The following is a 21,686-nucleotide window of genomic DNA, read 5'->3' on the forward strand; positions in this document are numbered from 1 at the left end:
CACAAACGTGGAGTTGGGGCGATGCTCTAGTTCTATGCACACAATTTCAATGGTTGGATCAGCAGGCTGAAGATCTGGACGATGTTTGGTAGTATGGGAAATGGAAGGGTGGAGGAGGAATGCTACTCCACCTCCACGTCGCACGGTATTGTTGTGACGGTCATGCCGGATAATTTTGTATTCAGCTGCCCAAGATAATTATCTAGTTGAGATGTGCAGAATAAGTTTTTAATCTCATCAGCCCGCTTCAGCCAGCTGCATGCGTTAACTGTGCAGATCCTGATACTCGACGGAGACTTCATATCAGGAATACAAGGTGAAACGTTGAAAGTCAAAGGGGACGGTTGGAATGGTGGAGCAAGAGGGTTCAGTGCGGTCACTTGCGATTGTCGGCCGGGAGAGAACGGGGCTGCATTTGGGTTAAGAGTAAAAGCGTGTGGTGATGTGGGAAAAAAGATGGGTGCGTGTGGATTCAACATCACAGTTTATGATTTCTTGGGGAGGGGTGGGTTCTTGAACTTCCATTCTCGTGCTGTTACATGCTCGGGCCAGAAATCGTTTTCCAGAACATTTCTTTCGTCATGCTCAGCAACTGTCAGATGTGCGTACAACGTGCCGTACACTGTTCTGGAGGGGATCAGTCTACAGCCAGTAACTTCCACATTCTTCTTTCTACAGTACGCAACAAGATCATCAGCACTGCAGTTGATATTGATGCCCCCAACGAATACAACTCTGCGTGTTATGAACTCTTGGTGATAGCTAGCATTGCAAACACGAATACAACTCTGCGTGTTATGAACTCTTGGTGATAGCTAGCATTGCAAACACCGGCGCGGCAGCCACTGGCAACAACGCGTGAGCCATAGCCCAAACCAGTGCCATAATCATGATAACAGTTCAGGGACATTTCCAGGATCATTTAAAATAATGCCCTTTATTATTTTTGGCAATGATGATGCACCTGCAGCACTGGTACAGCCTGGATCCCTCACTGTCCTGGCCGGGGCCCGGGATCCCTCCCCCCCCCCCCGACTTCTAGCGTGCATCCTCTCGTACAAAGAGGTTCAAGAAATGTATGACTGTACATACATGTACATACATGTACATCTTTACTTACTCAATCTGCGGACAGCATGCTGTTTCGTTCTTTTTGAACTCATCAGCGCAGCACAGAGGAAATGAGGCCGAACCTGATAGCAATGGAAATAAAAATTTCCAATCAGGCCCGAACGTACCTTGCCAGAGTGCTCAAACTGACAAGTCAGTGAGCTCTGCATAACGCAAACAGCAAAGGCACTACCCCACGCAAGAGTGCTCAACATCTTTACTTATAAAGAAGAGGCACCTGTGACGTGTGTTTGTGTGTGTGTCACGCAGAAGCGCTGACGTGTGTTTGTGTGTGTGTCACGCAGAAGCGCTGCGGAGCAGCGCTGCCCTGAGCACGCGAAGCGTGCGAACAGTGTAGCTAGTACTAGCGGCCACAGAAGCACTGAGCACGCGAAGCGTGCGAATCGTGTAGCTAGCGGAAGCAGCCACAGAAGCACTGAGCACGCGAAGCGTGCGAATCGTGTAGGCACCACCACGTGCTGAGCACGCGAAGCGTGCGAACAGTGTAGGGGTAGCAGACACGATCAGTACGAGTAGCAGTAGCAGCCGCGCGCAGAAGCACTGAGCACGCGAAGCGTGCGAATCGTGTAGCCACCTAGCCTAAAAAATGATACAAAAGATCTACAGGCTAGCTTCCTTTTCCACGTGAACCGTTCTCTGCAAATACAAAAAACTTGAAGACTTGACCTAGGCGACGCTTTGCACTTTCACTTTTGTTCGTAAGTTTATGAATGTTTTGAGCCGCTTCATCCGCCACCAGGTGATGGACAACCCTGACCAGCCTCCCGAAGGCGTAACAGACGTCCCTCCTTCTCCTTCCAACGATGAAGAACCTCCCTCACCAGGACTTCAGCGGTCTGGGAAAAGACGCCGCCGGTCCTCACCAATAACGTCGTCCGACGATGAAGAGGCCATTGCCCGCAGACGCGAACAAGCCAGGGTTCGAAAGCAGAGGGCAAGGTCACAGGAAACTGAAGAACAGGCTGCGCAGCGCTGCCCTGAGCACGCGAAGCGTGTAGCTAGCGGCCGCAGAAGCACTGAGCACGCGAAGCGTGCGAATCGTGTAGCCACCACCACGTGCTGAGCACGTGTGCTGTTCATGTACTTGCTTCACCCGCATGCCACGTTCGGCCAGGCAACGCTGGCCGAGCACGCGAAGCGTGCGAACAGTGTAGCTAGCTAGCTCGCTATAGCGGCCGCAGAAGCACTGACTGAGCACGCGAAGCGTGCGAATCGTGTAGCCACCACCACGTGCTGAGCACGTGTGCTGTTGATGTACTTGCTTCACCGGTGCACCCGCATGCCACGTTCGGCCAGGCAACGCTGGCCGAGCACGCCAAGCGTGCGAACAGTGTAGCTAGCGGCCGCAGAAGTACTGAGCACGCGAAGCGCGTGCGAATCGTGTAGCCACCACCACGTGCTGAGCACGTGTGCAGTTCATGTACTTGCTTCACGTCCGGACGTCCCGCATGCCACGTTCGGCCAGGCAACGCTGGCCGAGCACGCGAAGCGTGCGAACAGTGTAGCTAGCGGCCGCAGAAGCACTGAGCACGCGAAGCGTGCGAATCGTGTAGCCACCACCACGTGCTGAGCACGTGTGCTGTTCATGTACTTGCTTCACCCGCGCGCATGCCACGTTCGGCCAGGCAACGCTGGCCGAGCACGCGAAGCGCGCATGCGAACAGTGTATACATATAGCTAGCGGCCGCAGAAGCACTGAGCACGCGAAGCGTGCGAATCGTGTAGCCACCACCACGTGCTGAGCACGTGTGCTGTTCATGTACTTGCTTCACCCGCATGCATGCCACGTTCGGCCAGGCAACGCTGGCCGGGTGCTGCTAGTATTGTATAAAGAAACCTTGCTTGGTACAGTAAGATCGGGCGCCGAAGAACACCTCGCCGAAGAACACCCAGGCTGGAAAACCGGCAAAATTTAAGAACAGTCCAGGCTAGAATTATCAGATTTAAGAACACTTTTAAAATTTTCATACATGTACTTTAGGCCTTGACGGATTATGCTAGCATAATTTTTCGCATAATTCCTACCAAAATCGAATAATCGCATAATTCGAGGCAAATTGCATACGAATCGCATAAAATTGGAATAATCCCCCTGTTCGCATCAAATTCCATACAGTTGTACATGTTCTACAAGTACAAGTACAAGTAGATGCACTAGGAAGTAAGTAATTTAGTTGTAGGTTTACGACTCCCTTGATAACATGTCCAGTCCACTACAATCAGTGATGGTCGTAGCTAGGTCGGACGGTGCGTTGACCCCGTTGAACTTTTGCTACTACAGTACAATCATGTACAACGCCCTCTACAAAAAAATTCCCCTGTTATTTTGCACAGAACCATTATGCATTAGCAGCATATGTGAGCATAATGCGGCATAATATGATAACTTTTAGCATAAAAATAGCATAATTCTGCAATTTTTTCAGCAATGCGAAAAGCATAATTTCACGAAAATATTAGCATAATCCGTCAAGGCCTAATGTACTTACACGAAGTTGCGAATTTACACGTAGATCTACATTGTACATGTATGGGAGGTGAGTACATGTCATGTACACGTGTAAACAGTAACTGCTACATGTACAGTCATTCCCATTTACGCCACCCACTAGTTTAGAAGTACTACATTGCACTACATGTACATGTACATGACAAACGTCATGACGTCACTCGACTCGCCGCGCGCGTGTGAATAAAAACGGTCTGGCTAGAATCAAAATTTTAAGAACTTTCCTAGGCTGCGCTCGAGCCCCTGCGTTCTTCGGCGCCCGATCTTACTGTAGTCTAGCATGTTTTTCGATTTTGACAGCATGTTACAAACATGTAGTTGTAGGGAATGTCATGTAGAAATACAGTGGTGGCCAAAAGTTTTGACCCACCCCATGGAATCGTCAGTACAGCTCAGTCTGGCTCCTAAACACGCCGTTTTTGACTTCTTTGAGGCCAAAGCCGATTGAAACTTGGCAAGGACACTAAAATTTGCAAGAATCCGTTGTCAACTGAGATTTGTGATGGATCACCATACATTTGGGTGGGTCAAAACTTATGGCCACGTGACCAAATTTTGCTCTACCGTACCGTACGGTTTCAAAAAAGTTGTCAGGCTGATGCACGTGCCGGGAAAGTTGAAAATCAACACTTGACTTCTCACTTCGAGAGTTTGCGATATCAAACTTGATTATTTTGACGACGGAGATGGTATTTTCAGCCAATTTAGTGAACCGAGGTCAGATTAGCAAGGATGTGAGGGAAATGGTCGTGAAGCTGAGTGTTGACGGTCTCTTTTGGCGTGGTATCGCTCCTCTGTTGGATTTGAGTAATCCTACGATACGTAGAATTGTCAGGAAACAAAAATTGACTACATTCCACCACGATCAGACCGACCAAGAGAGACCAGTGCAAGACAAGATCGCCACCATATCATGAAGTCAATGGCGAATCGCCTCAAATCCGTCACTGCCTGCGAGCTGAGATGGTGAGCGACGGTGATAACGCGATTTCTGTGCGTTCTGTGAGACGCAAGTTGCAGAGAGCAGGCCTACGTGGCTGTATGGCCATCAAATGGCCCTTCATCAGTGCTGTGAATAAGGCGAAACGCCTTAAATTTGTATAGACGCACAAGGACTGGAGCAGTGATGACTGGTGGTAATTTCTGTGGACTGATGAGTCTAAAATCAACCTCAAGGGCTCTGGTGATGCAGTTTACGTCAGGAGGTGGACAGGATAGGCTCTGGCTGGCACATGCACCCGCAAAACTGTGAAGCGCCGCGACGGCAATATCAATGTATGGGAGCTATGGCCAGCAACGGCGTAGCGCGCATTTGCCGGGTGATGGATACGATGAATGTGGACCAGTACCTCGCATCATCCGAAAACATGTTGTTGCTGAGCATGATGCAGCTTGTGGGTGGTGTGGGTGGTGTCTTATGGCCGCAAACGCTCCGCAAACAGAACGGAGGCGCGGCGGACGGTGAACGACATCACCGTCCTGACATGGCCCCTGCAGCCACCTGACCTCAATCCAACTGAGAATCTCTGCAAAATTGCTGGGCTGAAGCAGCACGATGTTGAAATCACCCCCAGAAACCAGTATGAGCTGTGGCGAGTGTGCCGGGAGGCATAGAAGTTGATTTCTCCTCACGAGCGCAAGAAGATCGTCGATTCAATGCGGCAGTGTATGCAAGCGATCATCAAGGCCAAGGGAGGGGTTACAAAGTGGTGGATGTATCTGGAATAGGCCGGGACTGACTTCTAGACTTTAGTTTAGTTGAATACTTTTTAGAAATCACACTATTTCGTGTATCCTGTTGGCGGTTTATGATAGTGCGGGCGTTGGCCATAAGTTTTGACCCACCTTTTACATATACTTGACCACAGTAGTCCCCAGATGACTCCGTGTTTCAGCATTTTTCATTTCTACTTCACTATTCAGCCTGATTCAGAGGTCCTCAACCAAAAATTTAGTAGCTTACAGCCCAAACCTTCAGAATTCGAAAAATCTGCATGGTGGGTCAAAACTTTTGACCACCACTGTACAATCATGAATTTGTCCACTGCCATGTCTGTTGACGTAGGAAGACTGATAACTACCGCCAGTACCGGTGACTTACCCGAGATGATCGCACAGCAATGCTGACGCATAGCAAAGAGCTCGGATAGTGACTGGGAGTAGCATTGTACATGTAGATACGACTGTCGTTGCCACCACTATTCTGTTTGAGACGGAGTAAACCTTACTCCAATCAGACAATAATGTTAGGGAGTGGTCGACGGGGAGCCCTTGGTTGACAATGCTCGAAAAAGTGGCAGATTCTGCTCGAAAAGCAGTGAAACAGGAGAAGAAGGCTTTTCATCTGACCCGACGGGACCACACGGCTCTTGCAGGCTCTCTCTCACTCTCTCTCTCTCTCACTCTCTTTCCTTCTCTCTCTCTCCCATCTCTTTCCCTCTCTCTCTCCCCCTCTCTTTCCCTCTCTCTCTCTCTCTCTCTCTCTCTCTCTCTCTCTCTCTCTCTCTCTCTCTCTCTCTCTCTCTCTCTCTCTCTCTCTCTCTCTCTCTCCCTCTCTCTCTCTCTCTCTCTCCCCCTCTCTTTCCCTCTCTCTCTCCCCTCTCTTTTCCTCTCTCTCCTCTCTCTCTCTCTCTCTCTCTCTCTCTCTCTCTCTCTCTCTCTCTCTCTCTCTCTCTCTCTCACACACACACACACACACACACACACACACACGCCTTCCTTCCTTCCTTCCTTCCTCCGCCCACTGTCACGATTGGCTGTGTCCCCAAACGGGGCGACTTGAAGGAGTGCTGGCTTCGGGACGCGGCATGAGGCACTTCGAGTCCTGCGGGACGTGAACGGCTGTTTCACTGTTTGTTTTCTTTGCTTTTGCGGAGCGACGGGAGGTGCAACTATGTCTAGCGATGTCTTGAGGACGGCTGAAACGGCGTGCGCAGACCATACACAGGAGTGGCTTCACGGCAGGTTGTACACGAGAGTATACCACGCTGTAAACTCCATCCTGACACCTGGTTCTCCACTCAGACCTATCAACAGCTGTGTCAAGCCACTCATCCATGCAGATGGACGCCGCCGCCAGGTCATGTTTGACTGGGTCTTTCCACCTCTTCCGGGGCCATGTGGAGGTCGTTAAGACGGCAAGGCACCAAAGAGCAGTTGGCGGGGAATACGGTCACCCATGCGAGCCAGGTGGCCCAGCCATTGGAGACGACGACGCGGCGCCGGACCTTGTCAGAGACCTAGGTACTCCATGTCTCCCCACCACTGCTGTACCTGAAGGGTTGACACGTGCTCGTCCATCTGGCGCGCCCGATTGATGCCCAGGACCATGCGTATAGATCGCAGGTGGAACGACTCCAGACGCTGGAGATCCCGCTGCCTCGGTGTCCAGTTCTCAGCACCATAGTCATAGAGGAGTACCGCCAACACCGTGACTCCGTACACAACACGCTTGAGACCGATAGGAAACTCGGAGTTCGCAAACACAGCCTTCTTCAAGGCGCCAAATGCACCCGAAGCTGCGGCGATCCTGCGAGAGACATCAAAGCTACTCCTAGCATCAGGAGTGATCTGGCAGCCAAGATAGCGAAAGCTGTCCACACATTCGACGGTTCCACCCAAAAGCAACATATCCGACGCCACCACACCAACGCCCATAGGCATGAACTTAGTTTTGCCCAGATTGACTGACAGGCCAAAAGATGCTGCAACCTCGCCGTAGATGTTGGCGAACAGCGACGAATCGTCCGCAAATGGACACTCCGTTATAGTCACTCTGAACTCAGTTCCGGCATCGGTCCGCCTTGCTGCTTCACCAAGTCAATTTCGTATCGCGATCCTAGATTGTCTAGGGTACCCCGTAAGGAGACCATAGGTCTGTGGGGACTGCCCTAGAGAAATATGAATAAATACTATACTATACTACTACTCTGCGACACTCTCCGAGGCGTGTATTGAACAAGCAGTCTCTGCGGAACTACGACACCTGGATACCGATATCCTCGTCATTGGCGATGGCAGCATGCCACTTTTCCACAACCGCACCCATGAATAAGTTGAACAGGATCGGGGCCACAGTGCATCCCTGACGTAGGCCACTTCCCACCGGGAAAGGTTCCAGCAGATCTGCGCCGAGACGGCACACACACCTTGAACCTTGAACTCAAGGTTTATGTACCGGTAATACCCCTTATACTAGTAGTACATGTACATGTACAGAATGTGACCATGGTGACGGTACACAGTCATGTACAGCGTGCGTTTGGGAAAGTGGTATCTGATCCTGGGCGCCCATCCAGCCTGCTTCCGGACGGTTCAATATGTAACGATCCCGATACCTTCAACCAGTTTCGACCGGCCCTAACAGAAAAAATCATGACCCTAGTGCAGTCCGTTGATTCATCCAAAGCCACAGGCCATGATGAATTGCCAGGTATTGTTCTGAAGAAGTCCGCGGCAGAATTAGCTCCGTCTATGTGCATGATATTCAACGCTTCGCTCTCGACGGGCAGATTTCCACGCCAGTTCAAGCTTGCTACTGTGTTTCCTTTGTTCAAGGGTGGTAGCCTTGACCCTGTTCAAGCTGCTTCCTATCGGCCTATCTCTCTCCTGCCTATTATATCTCGTCTACTGGAGAAACTAGTGAAGGCCCAACTCATGTCATACATAATGGAAAACGATCTCCTCCCTACTTCGCCGTTTGCATACAGGAGGCGACACAGCACTGAGGACGCCCTTGTCCTAGCGGTAAACCGCTGGTTAATAGCCAAGTATGAGCGGAAAGAAACAGGCGTAGCATTTGTCGACATGTCCAAAGCGTTCGACTCTGTCAAGCACAAATTGCTGCTGGAAGAGCTCTCCAACATGGCCCATTGGGTGTGACAGGCACTGCGAATTCCTGGCTTGCTAGTTACCTCAGCGACCGGTACCAGCGTGTAGTTGTTGGCGGCAGTATGTCAAGCTACACACAGTGCAGTCGAGGCGTGCCACAGGGCTCCGTTCTCGGCCCACTGCTCTTTACCCTGTATATTCGCGACATCCACAATTGCATTCCACGTCCCGTCGTTCATCAAGAGTTTGCGGACGATATCGACTCGAGGCCTCTGGGAGTCGAGCAGTGGTGTGCACCTCCCTAAGCACCGCCGTCACCAATCTGGCAACTTGGCTTGAGGACCGTGGCCTTAAGCTGAACCAGACGAAGACTCAGGTCTTGCATATAACACCTCGTGGTGGGCAGCAGAGTGCAGAACCGCTCCAGATCCGTTGCGACGGGAAACTGCTAACAATTGTGTCACAGGCTCGCTACCTTGGAGTTATTGTTCATAATGAGCTCTCCTGGGATGGCCACGTCGACCACACCATTCGCCAAGTATTAGTTCGACGCTCCATTGGTGCGCTATGGCGCTCACGTCAAAGCTTGACAGTCTCCTCGAAAAAGCTATATTTTATCATGCAATGATCATGTCCAGACTAACATACGCGTCCAATGCAATCTATCCGTCTCTGATGGCCAGAAACATGGACGCCCTCACTCGAATGACGAAAGCTGCAATCCATGCCTTCTTTGGCTTTCCGCCGTGGACTTCCACTGCAGGAATCTTCGAGAGACTCTGTCTTCCTACCCTCGAGGACGCCCTGCCAGCGAAAATTCTAATATTCGTTCGCCGCTGCATTCATGGCCGTTCAAGTGTCCTGTTTAGGAATTACTACGGGAGAACACAGAGTAATCGCACCCGTGGAGCTGACCAAAACCTATTGCAGGTACCCTTCTGACCCAGTCCTTCTGGTCGAGGTACGATCCAGTTCATTGGTGCCATTCGCTGGAACAAGACACCGCCCATGATGCGCTGTGAACCTTGTCACGCCCATTTATGTGCTCTCTCGAAAGCGTCCAAATATTCAAAATTGGTTACTTTTTTATCTGGTCACCAATGGTCAATCCTTCGGTCAGTTACGTTTTCGGTTTTCAACAGGGTTCTTTTTCCCGCAGATCTATCTGTAACATATTCAGTTACCTTCGGTGACTTCTTTCACTTGTGATTTTTTCTCCTCCCCTCCCCATTACTATTATTATCATTAAATTTGTCATGTCGCTCGCATGTATAAAAGAAGGCGCCATCGCCTGTTTGTGTTGCGACTTTAAATAAAATTCAACAACAACAACTCAACTTGCCCATTGCGGCGACACGTCTTCCCGCAAGCATAACGATACTCAGGCTCGGCGGAGATATCACGAGGCTGAGGACGACGGTGGATGACCTCCCTCCACTCCGAGCGGTTCTAGGCAGTGTCGAGCCATTCCTTCTCCGGGACAGGTGGATGAATGCGGTTGAAGTCGTCCACAACCACATCCCGCCAACGCTTGCGTGGGCCGTGCTGCGGTCGAGTTGCAGAGAGCTCCCCAAACAGGGTACACTTGGGCAGACGGTCATCGTCCATGCGGCCAATACGGTCTCTGCTCCATACAACAGGGTCGTAAGAACGAGAGCCACGTAGACACGGCGTCGACATCGGAGGGACAAGGAGTGGTTCCCGAAGACAGGTGCCCGCAAGCAATCAAACACTCGAGACGCCTTAGAAATCCGCGACTGCACATCATGCGCACAAAGACCATCCCGGTGAATTACGGACCCAATATATGTTAATTGGTAAACGGCGTCGATGGTTCCATTCCCGAGATGAACGGGCTCACTGGTGGGAGTATTGATTGATATAGCTTTGGTCTTTGTCAAGCTGACGGTCAGTCCCCAACCAGAAGCACAAGCCACAAACGTCTCCGCACACCGATCAAAGGATGCCTTGGACGTGGCGTGTAGCGCCGCATCGTTAGCAAACTGCGACTCCGTTACAGTGAGACGCTGCAGACGTGACTTGGCAGTTCGGTCGACAACCAGCTTTCTCCCAACTTTGTACCGCAGCTCGACACCTGCGTCCGGGCATATAGAACGCCAGTGGTCAACTACCGCCGAGAAGTACAGATTAAGCAGGACAGGGGCCAGCGTGCAGCCCCGCAGGCCGTTGTTGTTGTTGTTGTTGTTGTTTATTTATTTTACATCGCAAGGCAAACGGGCAGTTCTGCCCAATATTATGGAAGCGATGACAACCAGTAAGAGGAGTCAGAAATGAAGAGAAAAATAAATGAAAATAGAAATACGAAAATGGAAGTAGCAATGAGGGGAGGCAGGGTCAAGAGGAGCAGAAAAAAATGGATCTCAAATTTACAAGTCGGGTCATCGTAGCATGATTCTATCGAGCCTCATCAGCAGGTTACAAAAGCCATTACATTTAACCGAAGTAAAATACGCGCAGCATGCGTTTGAATTCACGGACAGATACTATGGACTTCATACAGTCGGGCAGGCCATTCCAGAGTCGGCAGCTGGCTAGAAGCGGTCGGCATGCGCCAGAAGCACTGTGGGCCAGGGGGAGGGGAAGGTTGCGTCCCAATTGACCTCGAGTGGTCATGCCTGTCGGCGGGCCTTGCAATACAATTCGGGACGACAACAGCTCACTGACGATTCCAGAACGGATTCTAAATGTCAGGAGTCGGAGCTTGCATTCTCCTCGTTCCAGCACTGAGCAGACACCCAGCCTGGTGTACAGGGGAAGAGTGTGGGCCAATGGGTGCTCATCGGCCACGCAACGGATACAACGTTTATCCAGTTTGGCTACTGTGTTCCGCTGCTCAGCGGACAGTCCTGGGAGAAACGCATTCGACGCATATAGAATATCCGGTATGACAAGGGCAGAGTAATACAGCATCGCCTGCCTCACTGTTAGGCAGTGCCGGATCTGGCGGAGGATCCGCAGCTTCATAGCCGTGCGTCGGACGATAGAGGTGACTTGCGGTGACCAGCGAAGATTTTCGTCCAGAGTGACTCCGAGGTAGCGAGCCGTACTGGTCTGGGCAAGAGGCGTGCCAGTGCAAGTAATGTGGAGGTCGAGGTGTGCCTGCCGTCCAGCTTTGATTGCAAGCACTTGCGTCTTTCCGGTGTTGAGGATAAGCCCTTTGGCATCGAGTAGCCTGGCGACAGCCGACACTGCTGCGGAAAGGGTGATGTTGATGGCGTGAGCGCTAGCGTGGCTCAGGTACAGCATGATGTCGTCCGCGAACATTAGTGTACTGTTGTTGACGTTGATGTTGGACGTGAGGCCGCCACACACCCGCACTTTCACCTGCATGGACTCATGCAGGGACTTGATGATGTTCAGCATGGTGGGCGGGACGCCGAACTTCTGCAAGAGGGCCCATAGCGCCGGCCTCGGGATCGAGTCATATGCCTTCCTCATGTCAACAAACAGCGCGTAGAGTGGCACATGATGCTCAATGGATTTCTCCACCAACTGGCGAGCAACATGGACCATATCCATGCAGCCACGACCCCTACGGAAACCGCACTGTGAGTCAGGAAGGACAGACTCGGCGATAGTCTGCAGGCGGTCCTGGATGATGCGGGCGAAAAGCTTGCCGACAGCGTCCAACAAACTGATCCCCCTCCAATTGTCGCACTACGACACCTGAGTACCGATATCCTCGTCATTGGCGATGGCAGCATGCCACTTTTACACAACCGCACCCATGAATAAATTGAACAGGATCGGGGCCACAGTGCATCCCTGACGAAGGCCACTTCCCACCGGGAAAGGTTCCAGCAGATCTGCGCCGAGACGGCACACACACACACACACACACACACACACACACACACACACACACACACACACACCTTTGACCTTTGACGCCCATCGCCGGAGGCGATGATAGCAATACTACGGCAGAAGCCATAGCAACTTGTGCTGGGATTGCACCATTCAACAGCTTGCAAGGCTGAAGAATTGACCGTCACTATTCAGCCTGGTCTACACCATACAGCTATTTGAAGTGACTTTTCTGGCCAGTGAATCCCTATGTTTGGTCTTTTTTTGCACACACACACACACACACATACACATACACATACACACACACACACACACACACACACACACACACACCACTGGATTTTGACGCCCATCGCCGGAGGCGTTGATAGCGATGCTACAGCAGAAGCCATAGGAACTCGTGCTGGGATTGCACCATTCAACAGCACACACACACCACACACGCACGCCCGCTCACACACACACACACACACACACACACACACACACACACACCACTGGATTTTGCCGCCCATCGCCGGAGGCGTTGATAGCGATGCTACAGCAGAAGCTATAGCAACTCGTGCTGGGATTGCACCATTCAACAGCACACACACACACACACCACACTTCTCTTGTTTAACTTGTATTTCTCTGCAGTCGTTGGGCATTGGCGCTCCATGTGCCCGGACGCTGGTGTTGAGCTGCACTACCGAGTTGGCCGAAAGTTGGTTGGAGACCGCACTGCCAAGTCCCGCCTGCAACGTGATGTCGTCACAGAGTCCCAGTTTGCGGACGATGCTGCAGTGTATGCCACCACTGAGCCGATTTTTGATCGGTGCACGGAATTGTTCATTTCGTGCCTCACGGTCAGTCTATCGAAGACCAATCCTTTGTACTCCCCCCCCCCCCCACGACCCTCCAGTGACCTCACCCTCCTCACGACTCGACTTTTTCCTTTCCCTGACGATCCCAAAATCACAAACACCTTGGTATACATGTATTTCTTGATGAACACTTGTCCTGGGATTCGCACGTAACATATTATATTGAAAAGCGAGTTTCAAGCTCCGCTATAGGCTGCATTTCTTCTCGCATCTCCCATCTGCACCATGGTTGTCGAATACAAATTTTATCACTCCTATATTTTTCCTTTGTTTGATTACTGCTCTCTCGTTTGGTCCTCTGGTCTATCCTCTGCTCTTATGCATCGGTTAGAAGTCACGCACCGTAAGTTGCTTCGATTAATATTTCGTATGCCCCCTCTAACCTCCTCTCAGACGCTATACATTTTGGCTTCCTCTTCCCCTCTTTCAGAACGCTCCCCCCCCCCCTCTCTCTCTCTCTCTCTCTCTTTCTCTCTCTCTCTTTCTCTCTCTCCCTCTCTCTCTATTCTTGTTGTTGTTGTTGCTGCTGTGTTCTTGCCGTTGCTGTTGTTGTTGGTCTGTTGTTGTTGTCGCTGTCGTTGTTGCTGTTGTTGTTGCCGATGCTGTTGTTGTTGGTCATTTTGTAAGAGCGTGGACAATTCACTTGTCCAGGTAATAAAGTAGTCTCTCTCTATCTCTCCTCTCTCTCTCTCTCTCTCTCTCTCTCTCTCTCTCTCTCTCTCTCTCCCCCCCCCCCCCCTCTCTCTCTCTATCTCTCTATCTATCTGTAATATTTCTTTCCTTTCTTCGTCTTTTTGTATGAGCTTGGACAATCCACTCGTCCAGGCAAGAAGGCAGCAATGCCTGTTCATTCTGGCGAAGTAAAATAAAATATACCATGATGGACAAGCATGCCCCGATGACCCCAGTTAAGAAGCGTTCCAGAAGAAGGCCATGGCTTAACAGAGACACTTACCAGCTAACAATGGCAAAGAACAGGTTGCACCGAAGATGGCTGCGAGACCGGGCTAACATAGCATTATTCCACCGGTACAAACGTGCTAGAACGGAGGCAGAAAACCTTGTCAGACGGAGGAAAAACCAGTACTTCAGCGATGAATGTGTTGTCAACAATCGCAATCCAAGGAAGATGTGGTCTCTGTTAAACTCCATCACTGGCAGAGGAGGAAGCAAGCAAGACCCTGCATGTGATGTGAACAAGGTCAGCGTGGCATTTAGCAACATTGTAACTGACCCTGATCGGCCAGCCCACTTGCCATTACCGAATGGACCCCCAGCTGAACACTCACTCAGCTGTCTGGGAGCAGCACCTTATGCTGCTGTGAATAAGCTTCTGCAAGCGATAATTCCGGTGAAGGCAACTGGCAGTGGTGGAATACCTGGACTGCTTCTCAAATCCTGCAGTGATATCCTCGCGCCATCCCTCACACGGATCTTCAATGAGTCTCTTGAAACGGACATTGTACCTTCTGCCTTCAAGAAGGCCCTGGTCCGGCCTCTGCACAAGTCTGGAGACCCAACGTCCCCCGGGAACTATCGTCCAGTATCCCTGCTGCCGATTGCCTTAAAGCTGCTAGAGAAGCGTGTGCAGCGACAACTTGTGGCATTCCTCGATGAACACAACGTTCTACCACCGACCCAATTTGACTTCAGGAAGGATCACTCGAATGAAGATGCACTTGTGCTACTAACGGATGGTGTTCTCACTGCAAAGGACTCTACATTGCCCTGCTGCATCTGCCTACTTGACATGTCAAAGGCGTTTGACAAAGTCAGTCACCCTAAGCTGCTGCAGGACTTGTTCGACATTGGTGTTTCTGGAACGGCATTAAGTTGGTTTGCCAACTATCTCAGCCATCGAACCCAGCAAGTGCGCATTGGAACCCAGGACGGATCCTGTAACGCATGCACATGCGGTGTTCCACAGGGATCCGTTTTAGGACCAATCTTGTTCAGTATATATACGCCCGGCATACCAGAGGTTACTGGTGACTTGCCCACAGTACTAATACAGTTTGCGGATGATATTGGCTTGTACTTCAGCCACCGGCTGCCTACTGAATGTTCCGCGGCGCTTACCCGGGCAGTATCTGCAGTGGCTGACCACATCCTGAACTCCACGAAGAGCCAAGTCCTGAGCATACACAGTGAAGCCATTCCTGTAAATTGCAATGGGACTAGTTTGCCAGCAGCAAGCACTGCAAAATACCTCGGAGTTCTGCTGGACAGCTCCCTCAACTGGCAGCGACACGTGGACAGCATCGCCAAGAAAGTATCTCAGAAGATCGGAGCGCTCTGGCGATCTAGGCGAGCATTAAGTCCGTACACAGTTCAGGAAGTCCATCATCATCATGCCTGATCTGCTGTACGGGTCGACAGCATTTTTCGCCTGCCTGCGACAGGAGCAAGTCTCTTGCTTGCAAGTTCTACAGAACCGAGCTGCCAGGGCAGTGTTTGGCCAGCCACCCTGGTCTCATGCTCAACCCCTCCTGACCAGCTTGCAGCTCTACAGCATTCAGGAGCTGCACAAGCAGAAGGTTCTGAGGTTTGTGTGGCGTTGCCAGCGCAACCGCGCCAGCCCGGCCCTCCAGGACAAGTTTCAAAGTGCTCCTGGAAACACCACCCGCCTCCAGCAAGGACAGGGTTTGCGCCTCCCGCTAGCCCGGTCAGCAGCAGGGACATCCCGTCCATCGCACTGTGGTGCCGTCCTCTGCAACACCCTCCCCAGCGAAGTTCGCCTACTCAACCGTCCCAGTGAATTCGCCGTAGCCGCACTGCCCTTCACGCTGGCAGGCTAGATCTGCAAACTCCCTTTTATGTTCGCAATCCCATACTCCTTGGAGTAGTCTGCACGGCGCTGCTGCTGTTGTTGTTGTTGTTGTTGTTGTTGTTGTTGTTGTTGTTGTTGTTGTTGTTGTTGTTGTTGTTGTTGTTGTTGTTGTTGTTGTTGTTGATGCTGCTGCTGCTGCTGGTGCTGCTACAGCAGCTACTGCCGTGGCTGTAGTTACTGTCCCTCTCGTTGTCAGGAAATGTTTGCTTATGCTACTCTTCATCCTGTTAAATTCTTATTATGACTTTGTGTGTTCTAATTTTCTTGAGCTCCAGTTTTCCCCCTTTATTAAAACCCAAGCGCAGTTTAGCGTGTATTGGCTTGTGATTTCCTTTCTTCTGTTTGCTTTAGCATTTTATCGCTCCACAGGTACCCTCGGTCTCAGGTACTCTCATATTTGTGCAATTGTTAATTTTGTTCCTGAATTGTCCTCCCTTTTGCTTTGCTACCGTCCTCCTCCTTCCTCCACCCTTTTTCTTAATTAACCTCATTATCACATTCGCTTCCATGTAATTGGGCGTGTAGCCCGTGCGTACATGTACTTGCGAATTCAAATAAAAACATACATACATACAATGTACAACCAACCAAACTTGCTCCTCCGCATGCACTTGCGCATTTAATTAAGCTGGTTCAATAATAGCTCGCCTACTAGATGTTCTCTCCAGTTCCCACTAGCCAGATCATCGATCCTTTTAAAATCCCCTCTATTCAGGTCCTATTCTCATTTCGCAGGAGGTAAAATCCCGTGACACCTACACCCGTATGCTGCATTTTGTTCCATTCTGCACGCGCCTACCTACAGTTGGATTTTTGTTTGTTTGTTTCTTTTATTTGAATTCGTTTAGAGCACAGGCAATTCTGCCTTCTCACCAGAGGAAAAACCTCCGGTTCCTGCTAAGCGGATTGACGACGCGACGGTAGTTAGTACTCCTTTTGTTTTGCTTTCATAGTTCTTTTCTCCTTTTTTGGGTGCAGTCCTGTCACTCGAGTACCTTGGTGTGAAAGTTAGTTGTCGCCTGCTGGCGTGGTGACCAGGTGATTTGGGCACCCAGGAGCACGTGACCGCTTGTTCAACCATGTTCGATTGGGAATAAAGGAGGAACGCTGCATCGCAGCCTTTTCGGACCAAAACCAGTCGACTCAGCGTCCAAAAGACTACAACATATGGGCCAATCGCGGTCATCCGTGCTTTTATAAGAACGAAATGGCGCTTTAGTGACATTTTGCATACAAATCCCCATCTAGTAGGGCGCAGTCACCCAGTTTCGGTGGAAGTGCGCGGGTTCGATTGGGAAAAATGAAGGAAGGGAGCGTCGCATCTTCCTCGGACCAAGACCATTCGACTCAGCACCCAGAAGACTACAACTGGTGAAAATTGATTTTAGGGTATACTTCCCCTTTAACTTCTTGCGCCAGATAACTGTCTAATCCACACAACTGGCGAAGCCATGTGAATCGACCACCAATGCACGCCTGGTCTACACTACACGGAGTACTGTACATCGGCATAAAACGGCCAATACAGTTACCTATGCACACCCTACACTTGCTGGGCCATGGGGTAACCAGTATAACAGCACGCTGCTTTGATAGAAGCAGACACTAGATGCACTGGTACCTTGAAGTGAAATTGGAGTTACCTTACCTGCCAGCCTCGGCTACTGAGTACCAGTACTGGGAACCCAGCGCCAACAGACATACATGTACATGTACCAACAACCTCAGCCGGGAAAGCTATTATAGTAACGACACACTGGATTGTGGAGCCGAAACTAGTCCAACTTCCAAATGCTTTGGCAAGAAGGTGGCCTTCCGACACACACACACACACACACACACACACACGCGCGCGCGCGCGCGCGCGGGCACACACACCATCACACACACACACACACACACACACACACACACACACACACACACACACACACACACACACACACATGTCCTGTCCTGTAGTCTCTGCCACAGGGGTCACGTGGGCCCCGGAGGGGCATCAGAGAGGAAGATGGAGCACGCAGCCTGATGACGCCGGAGCCGGAGAGATGGTGGAGCAAACGGAACCGGCGAGAACACACGCATACATGACTGAACGAATTACGCTGCTGGGCAGTCGGGCGCGCACACACACACACACACACACACACACACACACACAATCACAGTCATCATGATGGGAGAGCAGCCGGAGGACCTAACCAACAGCAAATGATCCACCCCTTCCAGGCTGATTCAGTCGGAGGGTGCTTCAACCCTTCGAAGTCTTGCACCATGCAGTTCTCTCCTAGAAGTCGTGCAGAGCATGCCCACCCTACTCATCCGACTCCGCACCTGAGAATGCGGGGGGATGACGTGCCTGGTGTTACGACTCACCGACATCTTGGAGTCATCTTGGACTCTAACCTCGACTTCACCAACCACGTCGCCACCATCACGACAAAGTTTCGCCAGCGAGCGGTCCTGTTGATCCACATGACCAAGCGCATCACCCCAGCCGTAGCCAGCCGCTTGTACACTTGATATGTTCGACCTGTGGTTGAATACGCCTCATCCCTCTGGCCGCGTTGAATTTCAACTCCCCAGTGCCCAGGGCCAGGCTACTAGCCGTAGTTGAACGGCTACAGGCAAGAGTGGCACCGTCACATGTGATCAAGCGGCAGTATGGCGTATACACTCCTCAAACGAAGCCGAAAGCCTCACTTTTCGCGCACCTCCAGTGGCCCAGCCGGCCTCGCATGGCGAAGACACATTCAGTGCCTTCTCGAGCTCCACCACCTTATCAATACTGACAATAGCCAGATGACGACCCTGGAGGACCTAGCTAGTCCTAGGCTACTCAGTGTCAAACAGCGCCAGGCGCCCCCAACATCTACTCCCGGGGCACCTGCTAGAGCCAGCACATACACCCGTTCCACCTTTCTCTTTGTCACCACTGCCACATGGAACTCCCTCCCGGCTGCCATTCGTACTGTATCCAGCCCAAAATGTTTTACCGCTCTTGTCCGCACACACTTTGCTATCACCCGTTATGAGCCCTCTGGTTTCATTCCACGTAGAGTAGCGATGTCATAGAGCACTGTGTTACCGTATAATTATTACTACCACCCCGCATCATTCTATTTCCTATTTTATTTTTCTCCTCAGCTTCTTCTTCATATTAAAGCTGTTGACGGAGACTCCTTCGATTTAGGCTAAGGCCTGTGGAGAATCCATAATACAAATACAAATACAAATGATTGACTACAAGCACTTGTGATAGGTGCATCTGGTAGGGTTCATGATACATGATGATGTATCTCCATTCTGCACTACTAGCTAGTATTCCTTTTTGTGTTGGTTCAAGTTGTCACATATTCGTCGGAGTGGTCACACCTTGCGCCAGTATTTTCTGTGTAAAATAGTGTAGCATTATTCAGCCTAAACCCTTCATTCAACAACAGTTACTGCTTCTCCTCTGATGAGTTCCCGTCATCTTTATGGAACGAAACAAGATTCGTCAAGAGTAAACACTACGTGCTATCGTCACAAGCCTTGAGTTGAATGTGGCTGGTGAACTAGCTGTTCGCACTCATGGTCATCCGCAAGCGTCGTGTGGTCTCGTTCGGTCAAATGAAAAACCTATCACTACTATGAATTGACGGACCGAATGAAGATGGCGAGAGCAGTAGTAGTAGTAGTAGTAGTAGTATTCTTTTATTTTCCATCGGAAGCCTCAACAGTGATGAACACAACTCTTAAGAGGGCCGATAACAGGGTAGAGGGGTGTGGGGTGAGAAAAAAAATAATAATAATAAGAGATATTTAAACTAAACTAAACTGATACTTGGAACAATAAAGCAGCAGTAAGCAGTAAGCAGTAAACACAGGTATACAATACAAGCGATGCAGATCAATGAGGCCGTTTGCTGAAAAGAAGATCTAAATACTTCTGAAAAGACGCTGCGTCTTTAAGCATGGTCATAATGGGATAGTGCAAGAATTAAAGAGATGTTTTTAAAAACGAATTTAAACTAGGAACGCAGTAAACACAGTTATACAATACAGGCGGTGCAGATCAATGAGGGAGTTTGCTGAAAAGAAGATCAAAATACTTCTGAAAAGACGCTGCGTCTTTTAGCATGGTCTGAAGGTGCTTAGCAAATGTAGTGCGGTGCTGGGTGCGCCACTCCACAGGCAAAGAATTAAAGAACAGGGCAGCACGATTTGAAAAGGAATTGACACCGTCAGTCGTCCGGAATTTAGATATTGCAATAGCAGCATTAAAAGAGCTTCTTGTTGTCCTAGGGCCGGTTGAAACTTGAGGGAAAAGGTCCGTCAGATTTGGGAGAGGGAAAACGACATGATTAACATGGATAAATTTAGCAATGCTACGAATAAGGTAATGTTCAAACGGATCAATCGACAATCTAGCTAACAGCGGCATGACGTCCTCTTGTAGTTTCGAGCCACAAGCAGCGCGTACAGAACGACGATAAACGGACGAGAGTCGCTGTCGGTCCTTGGCGGATAGCTTCATTGCAAAGCAAGAGCAGCAGTATAATAAGTCAGGCAGGATAACCGAGAGGATAAACTGCCGTGTTGCCTTCAAACTTAGTTGCCGAAAACACCGTCGAAGAGCGCCAATTTTCGTGCAAGTCTTCCTAACGATAAAGTCTATGTGACCAGACCAAGAAACATCACTGTCTACAATGACTCCCAGGATTCTCGTGCTAGACACTTGAGTCAGAGGCTGTTGGTTAAAAACGATTGGAGTTGAGAGGGGTTGAGAAGACTTAGAAATCATCAAAGTTACAGTCTTTGTTGTATTAATGCGCAGCCCAAGCTCGTCTAGATCCACAGAAATTGCAGATAACGAATCAGTAACGGTAGCGACGGCCTCAGCTTGTGTACGTCTGCTGGCATACAACGTCATGTCGTCAGCGAACATCGGGAGCTTGCAAGAAAAGGCCTCTGCTGTCAATGGGAGCTTCCGTACATATATGTTAAATAGCACCGGACCCAGAATGGTGCCCTGTGGCACGCCACTAGTGATTGCCAACAACGGAGATGTTCCAGTGTGGGTAACCACCCGCTGTTGTCTGGCACAAAGGTATGATCGGAACCAGGCCAGGGCCACTCCCGAAATACCGACAGCTGCGAGAGCAAGAAGAAGCTGTTGATGCTTCACCATATCGAACGCTTTTTTCAAATCAATACAGACAACCGCCGTATGCAGTCCAGCGTCGCGCGAGACAAGCCAGTCGTTCGTAACCTTGGTGAGAAGCTGTCCGGTAGAACGGTGCTTCCGAAAGCCAAACTGGTCCACATGGAATGGGCAACGATCATTAAAAAAAAGATGTATACGAGAAAACACAAGCCCCTCCAGGAGCTTGGCTAGGATAGATGTTAAAGACACTGGGCGGTAGTTAGAAGGGCAGTCGCGGGGGCCTTGAGTTGACTTCAGAATTGGTGTAATGTTTGCAATTTTGAACAAGGATGGGAATTGACCAGACGAGAGGGAAGTGTTGAATAAGATAGCAAGTGATAGAGCAATTACGTCTTTTGATATTTTAAGTAGACACGGAAGAATGCCGTCCGGTCCAGGGGCTTTATTACTTTGGAGGTCACCGATCCGAAGCTTCACCTCTGCTACTGTAACGGCTGAAAACGTAGTAAGGTCGTCGGATTTAGCAGGTCCCATTGGGAG

General features: G+C 50.3%; 1 protein-coding gene across 1 annotated transcript; it reads right to left on the reverse strand.

The window, feature by feature from the left end:
• Window positions 1–6,871: 6,871 nt before the first annotated feature.
• On the reverse strand, window positions 6,872–7,303 carry LOC135806533 (uncharacterized). Its single transcript, XM_065320729.1, has one exon. It carries the CDS (start codon window positions 7,301–7,303, stop codon window positions 6,872–6,874), a length of 432 nt encoding a protein of 143 aa, XP_065176801.1.
• Window positions 7,304–21,686: the final 14,383 nt, after the last annotated feature.

Source organism: Sycon ciliatum, chromosome 1 (genome assembly GCF_964019385.1).
Source record: "Sycon ciliatum chromosome 1, ocSycCili1.1, whole genome shotgun sequence".
NCBI lineage: Eukaryota > Metazoa > Porifera > Calcarea > Leucosolenida > Sycettidae > Sycon > Sycon ciliatum.